This window comes from Cariama cristata, unplaced genomic scaffold, assembly GCF_000690535.1.
Source record: "Cariama cristata isolate BGI_N322 unplaced genomic scaffold, ASM69053v1 scaffold11709, whole genome shotgun sequence".
NCBI lineage: Eukaryota > Metazoa > Chordata > Aves > Cariamiformes > Cariamidae > Cariama > Cariama cristata.
In genome coordinates, this window is record NW_009634068.1 from 305 (window position 1) to 15981 (window position 15677).

The window sequence follows — 15677 nt, forward strand, 5'->3', positions numbered from 1 at the left end:
TTGCTAACTTTATTTTGTTCTTGAGATGAGCCCATCTCTGGTCAAAACTGCAGATCCAGTAATTCTTGATTGCTGGTCTGTTCTGTTCCCACAGAGAACAGCGTGTGCCTCTCCTAAGTTGAGACAGGGTTCAACAGCGTTACTAGGTTTCTCCCACCATGGATTGTGTTTTGCATTAGGGCCCAGCCCTACTGGCTTATCCTGTCCCTGGTAGATCTGCATCTGTCCTCTTGTCTTGTCGAAAGCAAGTGATGATCTTTAGGGAGGGATTTTCAGTAGTGCTTCTCATTTGTCTCTTTCAAAAGTTTTACTATTGGCCTCGGTGTGTGCGGAGCTGGGCCAAGAACGACTGTTATGAGGGAATCTGTCCCAAAGGTTGAGTCTCTGAATGAAAGCTATCTAAGAGATCTTCCCCTTCCATGCGTTCCCAGTTGCAAGCGGCTGCTGTGTTAGTAGGCAGAGTTCTCTGAAGTGGGAGAGCTGCCGCCTCTCTTCCCTGACACCGTTCTGTCTAGGACTGTGTGCACTTACTGTTACATCATTTCTGTGACACTTGCAGAAATTACAGGGGACTGGCCCACTCATCCTGACAGAGGAGGAGAAGAGAACGCTGATAGCAGAGGGGTACCCAATCCCTACCAAACTCCCCCTGACAAAAGCAGAGGAGAAAGTGCTGAAGAAAATTCGCAGGAAAATAAAGAACAAGGTAAATATTAGTTAGCTTTGCTGGGTATTTCCCATTCATCCTTCATTTAAAAAATTGATGCAACAATTCTGCAGTAATGGTCTGTCGTACTGTTGTAGTTACCTTTGCTGGGTAATTCCTGCTCACCTTCATTTAAAAAATTGCTACAACAATTCTGCAGTAATGGTCTGTGATACTGTTGAATGCTGTAAGATGTCTTTTAACAAAGTGTTTTTCTTTGTTCCTAAACACATCCATCAAATTCTTTGTCACAATGACAGCGTGCTTCTGTCTAGGTATTTACCTGAACACATGAACAATAGAGTATTTAGCAAGCAGGGTATCCAGTTGCTGGTGCTTGGCTCCACTTTAAAAACAGTACAATCCTACCCTTATGGTAGATGAGTGGTTGATACCAAGGCTATGAAATGCCCTACAGGTCTTTTCTTTCTTCCAACGTGGGGAAGAGCTAGTGATAGAGAGGACAGCATTTTTTTCAGACCTGGCCAGCACTTGTTCTAGAGGATATTAGCACATCTTTGAAGGTTAATGCAGTCTGTTGTTGATTTTGCGGATAGAGGTGTAAATTTGTGGAAGTGACCTTGTGCATTTTATGTACCACTTTCATATGATCAGAGTAATTTATATTGGAAGGGATCTCTGGAGGTCCTTTGGTTCAACTCCTAGCTTTGAAAGCAGGGTCAGCTTGGATCACGTTGCTCAGAGACTTGTCCAGTCACCTTTTACTGTCTAAAAGGGTGAAGAGTCCCCAGCATCTCTGGGCAACCTGTTCCTATATTAGGCCACTCTTGTGGTAAAAACAAATAAAAATAATTCTTAATGTCTAATTGCAATTTCCCTTGTTGCAACTTGTATTTGATGCCTCTTACCATTTTGCTATATGCCTCTGAGGAGACTCTGACATCATCTTCACCACACAAGGTAGTTGAAGACAGCAATAGGTTTCCCTTCTTAGCATTCTGTTCTTAAATCTGAATAAACCCAGCTTTCTCTGCCTTTCCTGATATGTCAGGTGCTACAGCATGCTTATTATAGCAGTGGCCCTCCTGTAGACTTGCTTCTGTACGTCCAAAGTATTTATTTCGGAGCCACAACCTGTATGCTGTAATCAACTGTAGTCTTGCAGGCACTGAATAGAGGGGAAGAACCACTTCTCTCAACCTGGTAGCTACAATCTTGTTAAGGTAGACTTGGATCTGGTTGGCTGCGTTTGCTGCAGGGGCTTATTGCTGACTTATGTTTGACTTGTTGTTCATCAGGACATGCAAGCCTTTTTCTGCAAAGCTGCTTTCTAGCACATGCATGGGCTTTTCCTCTCCCAGATGCAGGGCATTGTCCTGGGATCATCTTTTAGTATTTGTCCTAGGATATTCTCTCCAGATGAATCTGATTTACTTTTTAAGGTTAGTTCTGTAAGAGTGGGGAATGATCTTTTTGCTGCTACTGAGAGGCGCAGTCTTGCTTCAGGATATGGAGACAGACCAAGTCAGTGCTTTGCTTAGCAGGAATAGAAATGAGAACAGCACGGAGGCTTGAATCTATTGTCAGGACTTTTTATCTGTTTATTAATTCATCTCTGATGCTTTTTTTTCTATGCAAATATTTGGTATTTTTCTTCCTTTTTCCTTAGATCTCTGCCCAGGAAAGTAGAAGAAAAAAGAAAGAATACATGGACAGCCTGGAAAAAAAGTAAGCCAGCCTCCTTCCTGTTTCAAGTGGGCCAATAGCACTAGTTGCTGGACTGGGAAGGGATCCAGCTGTTGATGCTGGGACTGTTTTGTGCACAGAGTGCCAGCTGCCATCTCGCGGTTGTGACTGAGAAAAGACCCTTCTTCTGGCTTCTGCTTGTACGGGTGCTGGGGTGCTGCGTTCCTAACTGTGTCTACCTCCAGCACGTTGCTAACATGCCGGCTAGGACTTTAAGCCTTAAATAAAGCAAGACCCATCTGCTATCAGCCTCCCCCTCATGCAACTCTGATGGCCTAATGGCTGGGCAGTGTCCAGGGAAAGGTGCATTCAGCGTGAATATATTCTATCTTCTAGTGCAGAAGGAGACAGAAATAGGAAGTGGGTGTGCCAAGACTGTGAAAATAAGCAGGACTCAGGAAAACAGCATGTGACCCATCGACTTCCTTTAGCGAGAAGGAGCCAAAGCCCCAGTTAGTGATTTGTATCCCAAGTTAATCTTCCTTCCAACAGACAAATATTCTAGTATTTCACTTACGCACTTCACCAGATGGATCTGTTAAACCCGTTGTACCATCTTTGGTGATATCCTTGATGTAATTTCCTTTTTTCTTTCCTTACCTCTTTATTGATGAGTCTTGGTTTTTCAGAGTTACTCTTGTGAATTCTTCCATATACATACAGATATCAAAAGCTATTTCCCTTTGCCTTTTTCCTTCTTGAAGCTATTCCATCTGGTCATGTTTGTCTTTTTAGGAGTCCCATATTTTTACTTGGAACCTCTTATGTGGCATGTCATATGGTAACCAACTTTAGTTTTGGGGGTTTCCAGAGGCAGTGTGGAAATGAGCACTCTCTTGGAAACTAATCCTCCTGGCTTATTAACCTCTCTAAACTTGAAATTCAAGATCTGATTTCAGAAGTATGGCATTTGCTAAATTGCTTAGTGCCTCATCCTAGCAATGAAATGCATACACGGAACACCTTTGCACAAAATACTTGATAACAACATAAATATAGCATGTTCTGTGACTTTTAAAGTATATGTCCTATGGCCTGGTGCACAGAGAAAGTCTGAGCAAGGTCTTTGCTGTTGCTATTTCAAGGGGCAAAAAGTAGATACAGCCCATCCTGAACGAGCTGCACCTGCTGGGATGTAGCTGAGCACTGTAAGCAGGTGCTGCACAGCTAGTAGTATCTTTTACAATGTCTTACACCATGAAGTATGATTAAAGATTATGACTTAAGTTCATTGGTGTAACTTTTCATTAAATGTAGGCAAGATCATAGAGCTCTTTGTGAAAGCAAGTTTAATAAATGACTGATTGCTTACATTCCTCTTTCTTTCCTTGTGCTGTCTCCAGAGTTGAGACTTGTTCAAATGAAAATAGTGAGCTGCGTAAGAAGGTTGAAGTCCTGGAGAATACTAACAGGTAAGGTATGAAGGGAATAAAACTGTAGCATGATATTACAGTGAAAAGTGAATATCTGGAAGTTAAGAGATCAATTGAAATGTGAAAAATAGCTATATCTGATATAGTTAATGTCAAAGAAAGACGTGGAAGGCCAGTTATTGTGACTGCAGTGTGATGTAAAGCATAGAGGCTTTGATGTCAGGTCTTAAACTGTCTTACTAGCCTGTGGTGTGCTTGAGAAACCTTAAAGCCCTCTTTGAGTTCTTCCGCTGCCCAGGGAAACATGATTAATCATACATAACAAACAAAAAAAGTACAGTCCAGCTCTCCAAATGGTCTTTATTTAGTGAAATACTGTTTTGACAGGAGACCTTGACCTGGAGCATGACACTTCCAGAAACTACAGTGCTGAAACTCAAGAGTCATTATTAATTCCTTCTGGACTACTAGATGTCATTGCAATTATTGTGCACACTTCTAACCATCTCACACCCCAGAATTTCCTTCATTTGGAAGGGGAAAATCAACTTCTTGTTTCTTAATTTCTGTAGACACTGGTGACTCGGTGATGGCTTTCTCAAAGGACACATGGCAGAAAATGTTAAATAGCTGAGCTTTTAAGTAGATGTTAACTGAGAGTGGATTGTCAGTCCTGGCTTATGCTTGGTGTGTTCTTTAATGATGGCAAATTCCAATGAGTGGGTACTAGATAAGCCCACTGTTAACAGCTTCTAGTTAGAGGCATTTGTAGTGATGGTTGACTATTATCATTGAACACGATGGTAGCTCTGAAGTGTGGGAGGAGGCTGAGTTTTGAAGATAAGACGCACAATCGTGGAAAATGGCCCTAGAGCTTGTCTGGCAGCCGATGTATTGCTAATTGAGTGGCATGTGTTGTTTCTAATCTCCGGATCCAATCTCTAATTTCATGGAGCCAGACCCTGTAGCACTGTACTTTGCTGGAGAGTATCTCCCACACACTGCTCATGCATAAAGACATCTGCTGCTTGTTTGAAGAGAGCCAAGCCATTTCTGTGCTTATATCTTCCTCCAAGGTTTTGCATAAAAGAATCAGGAGTTGTTCTGTAGGTGTAGAGTAGGATTTTCTCTTCCAGGATCTGTCCCGGGAGGTGGTGAAGCCAGCTGCTCTAAGGAAAGGTGCAGCTGTAGATGAACCACTCAGGGACAACATGTTGTCAAGCCTGGAGTTTTCTCCCCAGTTCAGCTAAATTTGGCCAGCTGTTTTCATCTCTGAGTTGTTGTGGGTGCGGTCATAAGAATAGCTTTGTTGGTATTGTCCATCCTTTTAGACAGGATCTTTAGCATCTTCTCTATTATGTGATGATCTTAGTGTTCTCACACTAAAAGCTCTAAAAATATTTAGCTAAGTGATACTATCTCCAAATCCTTCATACTTTGGGCATGTGGAATGACTTGCATTGTTTTCTTCTCTCTGGAATAGCATTGATATTTATGTGTAATCTCCTGCAGAGAAGCAGATGTTCCTGACCCTCTGCACAGAAACTCTTGTAATTCATGGCGATGCTGTTTTGGCTATTTAGATACAGGCTGTATCTAAAATCTGTTAAGGCTTCAAATTGAAGTACTGAGAAATTTGTAAAAGTGCCTGCTTGCATCAAGCCTGAATTATGTAACATACCACATTATGGATTTTTTCACCTTACCCCAAAGAGCCACTTTTCTTATTTAGTGTATAATTGTGCAACTATCTCATTCAGAGAATGGTTCCAGGCCCTTGTTTAATATACATTATCCACTCCCTACAGTGAATTCAAAATGTTTGGTTTTCTCATTGGTATTTGCACAGAACCTTGATGTGACATCCAGAAACTGTTCAAATGTTTCAGAACTTGTCTTCACAGCATCCTATAACTGGTACTTCTGTCTCCTGTGTGCAGTCAGGAATCAAAGTTCAAAGCAATGATGGTCAAAACTATGCAGTGACAGTTTATTCTTGGATGCCCAAATTTCTATGTTTAGGACTTTATTTCTCAAAGTGCTTAGCACACATTTGTACACACATGTATCTTATTTAATATGCCAAAAGCAGAGCCCCAGTTGACTTTAGTTGCAACTTTGAGTGTTCAATGCAGTAAAAAATGAAGGTCTTGTTGAAGATATTATCTAAAAGTAGATCTACAAACATTAGAGCTTGTTCTTTTGTTGTGAAAAATTGTAAGAGTGGAAGAAAGATAACAGGAAAGAAGGAGCTGTGGTTACATGTAAAAGTGTTCATGTATTCAAGTGTAGATGAAGACAAAATTGGTTTTTTACTTTGTTGGAAAATTGGGCTATAGCTGCTTATCTAAAAGTTCATGCACATGTGTATGCTGTCAGTATCATGTTTTTGTAGTCTGGCTGGAGTTGAGAGGAACTGAAGGGCAATTTCCAAAACATACAACTATTGAACAGTAGAATTTCCTTTCAGTATGTTCCTTTCAGTTTTTAGAGCATGTTATTCTATATATAGAACACATTTGCACAGATACATACCTAAGACTTCAGGGAAACCCTGCTTGCATTTCAAAATCTGGCTCCAAATCATGGAAACACTAGAATTTCTTCTGGTAAGTGTTCTTACATTATTCTCAGTAACATGAAAAAATTTAGAAGAGTCTTCTGTGAGAGCCTGCCTTAGCCTGAAATTCTGGATCTGAAAAGATGTAACGTAAAAGGTGCAAGCATGGTAAAAAAATTTGCATCCAGAAGCATCTCCCTTGACATTCATGCATCTTAAAAGGCAAGGCAGGAGGCTGGGGATCAAGATGCAGGGGATTATTTAACTCTCATTACTCTGCGTGAGTGGCTGCAGTGTTTTTGGCATCTTTAGTATTAGAACACTAGCATATGTTTCCTCTCCTAATTTATGTGAATCAGTCTCTTAAAAGACACCCATCCAAATTCCTTTCTAGGCAAGGAAGTGTGCAAACTAAGGAAGCACAATTACATGCATACCTTTTGAGTCTTGCAGCCATGAGTGAGCAAGGCTTTCATTGGTTTGAGTAGCATCTGAACATGTGGGGCATTGCTGTCTTAGAAAGCAAAGGGTGTGAGAAGAAGCTGGCACCAGGAGTTGAACTGACTTGTCGCAGTCACCAATAAGGCTTGATCCACTCATGCTTTGGCATTGGGACTGAAGGCAGAAACTGCCAATGACCTAGGAGGCTGAATACACTCTCTGACACCAGCGTTGTTTAGCTGGAAGCCATGGCTATTTGGGCTTAAAGACAGTATTGAAACATCTTGTACTGTATATGACATATGAGAAGTATTTTTGCTTTTCACTTCTGTTGGGTTTGTATTTATAAACATATTGATGATCACTTTTCCTGGAGAAATGATAGACATAGGATCCAATTAGCATATGGTTGAGAGTCACACATGGACAATGTGTGCAAGTAGCTGCTAGAGTTGTTCCCATGGAGTAATGACTATCAAGTTATGTAGGTCTCCACTCTGACAGGCACCTTGAAGACAATGGCTTTATAAATACAACTGGGATGTTCTTCCATTTCTCATTCTCCTGCTCAAGCTATTGTTATAACTCCCAGTCATCTGAAGATCAAGTTGCATATAATTCTGACCCACCAAGGGTTTATCAGTGCTAAAGTTGCTAGACTTCACTGATTTGCTTGACTGTTTCCTTTATTTGATGCTGGTAAAGTCATTTTACCAAGTCATTTTCAAGGAGTGAAGATCTGAATTTAAGTTGCAATGAGGTATCTTGCACTTTATTTCATACCACCCTTATAATAGTTTACAAAACATGGCAGTCCTGGAGCAACTCCTTGTTTTCAAAGCAGCAGGGCAGAGTTTTTTATGCTGAAACATCTTTGATGAAAAATTGCTGGATTTTTTCTTTGTAATTTAATTGAGGAAATATTGTGGAATTTTTAATGCTTTGAGGTACTCTGGTCTTTCAGTGAAAACTTTACTTTGGGATTTGCCCTCTTCCCTACAAATAGGACAGACAGAGAAAGAATCTGTTTGTAGAGTTGGAAGACAGAATGGTTTTCCTCGCTTCTTATCAAAATCAGGTTTTGTTCCTCACAAAGTAGATAAATTCTCTGAAAAACCTTGATCAAAATAAACAATGTTTGGTCTCCCCTAGAAGCTGTCTTTTTTTGTTTAAATCGATGTTGGATTTTAAACATAAACACTGAATTGAGGAAGCTTCCCAGGTGACTAGGTGACAAATCTCTCCTTAATCAAAGTGTCACTGAAGCAGAGGGGAAACCTTGACTAATTCCTTACTTTGATAGTGGAAAGGGCTCTTCTGAAGATGAATACATGAATGTGCACATGAAAACAAGACATCACAACCAGAGTGAATTTGCTGGCAGTGTGTGGAAGGGAGAGCAGGAGTCTTCAGTCACTTTACAGCTTTCCTATGAGGTGCTTCCATTGGCAGAGAAAAGCGTAAATGCACGTTCACACCTCCTACAGAGGTGACCCTCTAATTGAATATCATGGGGAAATGTGTCAGACACAGTGAAAACAATCGCTGTGGGTGCAAACCCCCTTAGGCACCCTGCCTTAGGATTGCATTTTCTCCTGTTAGGGCTTAGCTATAGGCAATGTGTTTCACTAAAAGCATTTGTGACCTTCCTGGTGCTGTTTAGAGGGAGCATCTTTGTTTAGCATTGGTCCCTGCTCTGCAGAGCAGAGAGGTGCTCCTTTTCCCTCTCTTAGTCCAGATCATCCCTGCAGCTGTCCAGGAACAATGAAGGCAGCTTTTGCGTGGGAAAGGAGACTTTTGACCTCTGAATCCAGTCTTCCACCATTCCAGATTCAAACAGAGAATAAAAGCACCAAGGAATGCCCTATTTTGGTGGTGGCAGAGTAAACTGGTATCATCTCTGAACAAACTAACTTGTTTCTTGCTCTTGCTCTTAGTTTGAAAATGCACCTGTAGCCTGCCAGCTCCCAACACTGAGTCCTTGTCTACTGAGAAGACGACAGTAGCTCTGCTCAAACAGATAAATGACTTGACAAAAACATTTTACATGAAGGTAGTTGGTAAATAAGGTGGGGGATGAATCAGAGACCTCAGAATCCCTGCCTAATTATACTTTCCGAAAAGAGTGTTTTGGAATCAGCTTTCTGGGCCCGCTCTGCCCAGCAGGTTTTTTAAAATTGAACACAAAAAGGCAGAGATGAGCAAAATAAGGGGAGTTACCTCTTCTCTGTTGATTTCCTCACCAGCCATTAGCTGTTTTCTCACTGACGCCTCTACAAAAAGTGGCAAGAAAGATCAGCGTTTCAGGTCTGCTGCTGCTGCCAGCCTTGGAGCTAGGGAGGAGGAGAGCTCCATCCTCGCTCCGCAGAGCTGTTCTGTGTTCAACCCAGTGACTCAGGCCTGAAACAAGGGAAAGATTTAGTCTTCTATAATAGCACAGAAATTGCAGGGTTAAAAAGGCATTGCTGTATGACATAGTTGGTGGCATATGGTGGGAATACTGTATGCAGCACGTTCTGTGCTGGAAAATAATACATGCCATGTACACAAGCTTTTGTGAACCCTATGCTGTGTGGTAGATGTGAGGAGGAACTGGGGAGAGATACAGAAGGGAGCAGGGAATTAGGATGGTCTCACTTACGTGATGGACAGTGTTTCATGTCTAATTTGCCTGTGGTCTCTCTAATAGTGAATAAAGGACTGAATTAGATGAATCACTTTCTTTTTTTAAATACTGAGTTGCAGAATAAACCATGCTCTCAAGAGCATGCAAGACATCCTTCCTTAATAAGTTGAGAAAGATCTGCTGGCCCAGATAAATCTGTGCTGTGAGTGTGCCTTGTGCTCATTTCAGAATGCATTCCTGAAGTCCTTGAATTCATTAAACCCTAATTAGCAATGAGCATTGATGATTAAAAAAATCTATAATAATAGGCAGACTGGTGTATATTGAGCTGTGAAGGCACCTCTGGGTCTGTCCTACAATTAGCTTTTATCCAGTTTGATCTTAGAATAATCCTTCTATTTTCTCTGAGATCCTGACCTTGCCTCTTGCTTTAGCATTTGACGTCACAGCCTCCAAAGCTGTTGCCTGGACTTTTGTGAGGGGTTATCCTCCATGATAGATTGTGAGACTTACAGCAGAAGTGAAATGTGAAGTTAGAAACAAACAGCAAATTTAACATCTTGATACAAAATTGTACTATATTTGTGTCAAGGTCAGACATTTGGGTTACTCCTTGTCTGTTAAAAAACTTTAATGAAAAGAAAATGAAAACTGCTCTGAAAAATTAAAAACATTCTACTACTACTAACTTCCAAACAGGGGACTTTAACTATCTGTATATTATCATAAATGCTGTATTATTGCCAGGTGTGGAATTTGAAGAAAAAAAGCTGTTTAACCATTAGTGATCAGTGATGGTTAACAGATCAGTGTGTGTGATGCTTGTCTGTTGTCTTTGCTTTCCAGAACACTTCTGCAGCAGTTGCAGAGACTCCAAGCCATGGTTGCTGGGAAAGTGTCCCGTTCATGTAAAGCGGCTAGCACACAGACAGGGACCTGTCTCATGGTGAGTGTCCCTAAAGCTGGGGATTGTAGGGGAATGAGAATCTCTTTCCACTGCTCAAAGGCACATCCCTTGTTCTATAAAGCCCCTTGCAAATTCTCAGCTTGGGAAACTTCTCTTCATAATTTGACAGTTAATTTTGAGGTAGGTGAGTCTCCTGGCTGATGAAGATTAATGGTTGTGGGAAGGCATTAAATTCTGGAGGAGACTGGGCCTGTGTTTTTGATTGGGTGTGATGAAAATGATGAAAGAAGGAGCACTGCTCCTCTGAGTGACCTGTTTTATTATTTTCTACGATACTCTATGTGAGAAATGGTGTCTAGGGTTGTAAAATGAAAACGAGGGTGACCTTTGATGCCATTAAAAATAAACTTTCTCATCCAAATAAAAATATGACTAAGGCTGTAAATCTACTTCTGTCCTATTTCAATAATAGTCAGGATGAGAAGACGATTAGAATGAAACTGTTCCCTTTTCCCTTCTTACAGTCAGACAGCGAGTTCCCTTTGTACTAGTGCTATAAATGAATGGAAATTATTTTCAAGGCCTAAGCTGTTCTCCTAGTCTGCTAGCCTTTCTGTCACTTCGAAGCAAGACTGAGGCCAGCAGCAGAAATAACCCTGGAGATTCCCGACAGTATCTAAAACACACATGGGAGCTGTGTCTGCTTTTCGACTTTGGGAGTAAATAAGGCAGAAGTCAAAATGGTGGCAGATGTTGAAACCAAACTCCAACATTGAAATCTGCCCTTTAAAATACTGAATTGTTATTGTATATGTGCCTTTGCTGAGAGACACTGTATGTAGTGATGAAAATAACCTCAAAGGATTTGTTTTGAAGCAGTATCAGTTCTGCATTGTGTTGATTCTTAGTTTTGATGTGCACATGTGGGTCAAGAGCTAGTGCACTTACTTCTTCGGCATCCTCCCTTTGCCAGATGGTGGTGCTGTGCTTTGCCGTAGTTTTTGGCAGCTTCTCTCAGAGCTATGGGCCATATCCTTCTGCTACAAAGATGGTGTTACCCAGGCAGCATTCCTCGCCAGAGTCCTACACAGACTCCATTGGTAAGTGACAACTATCCCAGTCTCGCTCATTGCTTGTTGTGCTTCAGCAATTGTTTTCTAGCCCCATCCCTATCCCACTCCTCAAGCACCTCTTACTTTTCTGCTCCTTAGCTGGCTATTTCTTGATATACCTGTGTTTTTCAAAGAAGGATAGTTTGGCAAGCTATGCTGATGGCAGCAGACTTCATAAACACGGGTAAAGACTTTTCCCCACTGGCCTGCTTGGTACTACTGTTTAAAGCTGTTTTATTTCTGTTTGTGGAACTAAAGCTAGTGGTCTGTAAAAGGTAGCAGGATTTCTACTGGGTAGAAAATGTTCGTACTGTTAAAATGCACAACTGATATCAGCTGGTGTTTCCTTTGCCAGTGTCAACAAAGAGTTCAAGGACTGAGTGGCAAACTGGTAGTATTACATACCCGTAATAAACCAGTTGCTTTCAACATATATTATCAAAATGATTGTTTCATTTTGTTCTTGATTTGTGAATAAATCAGAGCTTTTTGATCCCTACCTGGACCATTGCTGTGGTATCTTTCCTCAGCTATCAAATTACCAGTTCATCACTATGAAAAGACAAGACCTTTGCAGCTTTAGTTGTGCTTCAACGATTTCCGTTTTCTGAAATGACCAGGGCTGTTCTCTGAGCTGCCTGTTTCTCATCTCTTTTTGCCTTATGTCTTTGTATGCAGTGAGGTCAAGGAGTCTGCTAATTTATGAAGAGCCTCACCAACTGGAGGAGTCGTCAAGCCCAATCTCCTTTGCGGATCGCAATGACAGGCAAGCAGACACCTCCAAGTACACAGCGCTGTCCCTGGAAGCCGTGCCAGGGACACAGGATGATATCATGCAGTTCACAATAGCCAACGAGACGAGGCTAGAGAAGTCAGTGCTGCTGGGCCTGCAGCAACACAGGTGAGTGCTGAGTGGGCTGCTTGTCATATGGGTGTTTGGCGTCACTGTCATTTGTGCCTGGAGGCCAGCAGTGAGACTAGGGACTCAGGTATGCTTGGCACTGTGAAACATGAAGTAAGAGTTTGGTCTATGTCTAGAGAGCTTATAGGCAAAGTTACTGTTACTTTGCAGAAGTGGTTGCAACAATATTGTAGTAATACAGTGACCAAACTCCATGCTTCTGCCAGAAACCTAACCCTTCTAAGCTTGTTAGTTGTGCGTACCCACTTCTTTAAGGACTTACTTCTGTGTCTCCTAAAGGAATAAGCTTTTGCCAGTTAGGTGGAAGTGCAAGGCTGTGACTCACTGGGCTTTCTATGAGGTTAGGGTGTGAAGAGCTGGAGTGTCTTGCAGCAGAGATCTTACTAATGCATTGCTGTGGAAAGTTTGCAGGACTCAATCTTCAGAGACAGACCTGTAAAGTTATCTGAACTACTTAACACAGAGTTCCTTCATAATTTTATTCTTTTTTTAGCATAAATGTAAGTTTTTAGGGCCTCTGAAAAGACAAGTTTACTGGTTTAAATATGTGCGTGCAATTGTCTTTCCACTGTACCTTTTCTTGTCCTGCCACTGTCCTATTGGCCCAGGTCTTGGTCTCTGCTAACAAGGAGTAGCAAGCACACCAAACAGTGGAGAGAGGGATTTTGTTTGGAGCATACTATTCTGAGGACTAGGATGAGCCATATCACCCCAAGCATGCCTTCTGAGCGGTTGTGTCAAAGTTACAACTAGAGCCAAAGAGATGACTAATTCAGTGTGTTGCTATACTTGAACTGACAAGTACCTGGTAAATACCGAGTGCCTTTTTAGCATTAGCCAATTCAAGCAGGATATGTGCTTTTAAAAATAACTGACTATTAGTGTTAACCTTTGCTGTTTTGGTTTTTTGTTCCTTACAGAGTCAACTCCGAACTAGAAGGAAATGAAACACTGAAGATAATTGAAATAGATAGAAGAGTCAATGCCACCTCTTAAAAATAAAAAAGGCCCTTTTTTTCTTGACTTCCCTCTTTCCCACATATTTTCAACCAAAGTCCCCCTGACTTGTCATCCTCAGTGAACCAAAGCACAAAAGAGAGGGAATTCAACTTCTACATTGACTGGGAGGCTGTGGTTACAGATGCGATCTCTTGTCTTTGTAACTCCCTTCCTCAGTTCACACAAAGTCCCTGTCTTTGCTTTTATTCCATTCCTGTCTAATACTGCAAGGACAGGATTGAATTATGATGGCAGATCATGCCAGCAGTGTGCCAGTGACTGGTGGGTGTGTGTGTGCGTGCAGGCACGCATCGTAATCTGAGCACAAAGACATTCTGTAGAAGAGTGAAATACGCAAAACTGATGGGAGCATGTGGGTGATAGGTTTCTTGGAAGAAGATAATTGAGAGAAAGAGGAGATGCAGCATGATGCTGCTAAGAATCTAGCCACAGCTCCATGCTTACTGGTCTACAGCACTTGAGCCTTTTGGGGGGATTGAGAAGCACATGTGTAGCCTGCTTCTGAAGGGACAAGAAGGGGTCCTGATACTGCTGAGTTAACAGCACAGGCAGGAGAGGGGTGGGCAATGATGCTGCTGAATTTTCCTACCCTAGCTTTTTCTCTTCTCCCTTCCAGGCTCTTTATCATTTAGTAGGGTAGGTTTCTCTCTGGGTTGAAAGTAGTCCTGGTAGGCTTCCCTACTGCTTCCACCCTTGTGGAATTCAAGCAAAGATTAGTCACTGTCTTGTCACACTTTGTGTGGGGAGAATTACACTAGTTTAACTAAATCTGTTTAGAAAGCAGGTTTTGTTAAATTTATGTGATGTTTTGGATGGATGTCCTTTAGTCTGCTTAAGGCTAATCTGTTTAGCTTAAATCAGTTCCTTCCCAACGAACTAAATCAATGTAAGGCTTAAACCAGAAGTGCCTCCTGAGAGGACCATATGGATTTAATTTATTGGCTTCTAGATGTGTTCATGGAATTTCTTATGTAGACCCCACCTCAGATTGTCCTGTGTTTTCCTTTCCTTGTCATCTTCCTGTTACTGTTGTAAATAGTATTTATTAGCTTTGCAAAATTTTGTTCAGGCAGTTGCAATGAAGAGAACTGAGCTTCCCTAACACTGCAAGTGATCTGGGCAAACTGAAATCCAATACACAGTATCACTGAACACCCGTTCCATCCCCCCAAACTTGAATTGCCCTAAAATAAAGCCATGTGTCTTATCTTCCTCTTACCTCCTTTTCCAGAGATGTGATCTTAGACCGGCTGCTTAGCCAAAAAGATAGAGGTATAGGTAGCTCGAGCTAGGCACAGTTCAGGCCTGGAGTTGGTAGATACTGTATTAACTGTATGGCAAGACAGCCTCTGACCTGAGGAGTTGAGTAGGTAGGCAGGAGACAAGGCAAAAGAGGGATGAGATGGGCACATAGGGATGTGAAGTGACTGGCCCAAGTTCAGTGGAAAAGCCAAGAGCAATATTCAGGTCTCATCCTGGTCCAGTACTCTTCTCCCTGCTTTGTTTCCTCCTTGCCCCATGTAGCTGTTGCCTTTAAGGATTCTCCCTCTCTCAGTACCCTGGTCATGCCTTTGCCCAAGCCGTACTTCTTGCAATTTGTCTTTGTAGTCGCACAGTCCAACCTGCCCCAGGATTTGAGCAGGGTTTTATCTGGTCACTACAGAAGGGCACTCAGACTCCATTGAGGATGGATTTAATGTGAAAATCCTAATTCAGCAGGCTAGCATAGCTACTTTACAGTTTACCAGAAGAAGTCAATTTTAAAAAAAAGTATAAAGAATTTTGAAGCTCTTTTTGCTTTTATTTTTTTTCCTAATGAAAAATAGGGGAAAAACTAACCTAGCCTTACCAGTCATTTTTTTACCATGTACAGTAGATATTTCCTGCAAGTATTCTATTTTGTAAAATATTGGATTTGTATTTTATTACAGCAGCTGCTACACCAGCTCCTTTCTTGTTCTTCATTGTCCTTAGACTTTCTTCCTTCGGTATCCTATTTGCCACCCTCAGGCCTGACTCAAAACTCAGTGAAATGAATGGAAAGCATTCAGTGAATTACAGGGGCTGTAGATCAGTCCCTACTGTGCCATTTTAGGAAGGTGTTTCACATTAGTGACAGTGAAACATGTGCCTGACTCCATGAGCTAGTAATGAGTTTTGGTGTACAGATGTACTTTCTAGGTAATACCCTATTCTTCTATGCAAGTGCCTTTTTATTATTTTACCTTTGGTGGCAATGAGAGGAGAAATGCTGTTGTAGTCTATTTTGCAAGTGTTCTCTTCTTAGCATGGGGCAGTCTCCT

General features: G+C 41.5%; 1 protein-coding gene across 1 annotated transcript in view; it reads left to right on the plus strand.

Annotated features, from left to right (window-relative positions):
* Positions 1 to 13731, plus strand: part of CREB3L2 (cAMP responsive element binding protein 3-like 2) — a gene marked incomplete at its 5' end in the record, with an annotated part of 13976 nt that extends 245 nt beyond the window's left edge. The window contains 7 exons of the mRNA XM_009707029.1: positions 560 to 706; positions 2337 to 2395; positions 3757 to 3825; positions 10260 to 10359; positions 11294 to 11420; positions 12111 to 12333; positions 13275 to 13731. Of these exons, the coding sequence (XP_009705331.1) occupies positions 560 to 706; positions 2337 to 2395; positions 3757 to 3825; positions 10260 to 10359; positions 11294 to 11420; positions 12111 to 12333; positions 13275 to 13350 (801 nt within the window). The remainder of the gene's footprint in view (positions 1 to 559; positions 707 to 2336; positions 2396 to 3756; positions 3826 to 10259; positions 10360 to 11293; positions 11421 to 12110; positions 12334 to 13274) is intronic.
* Between the last annotated feature and the right edge of the window lie 1946 nt (positions 13732 to 15677).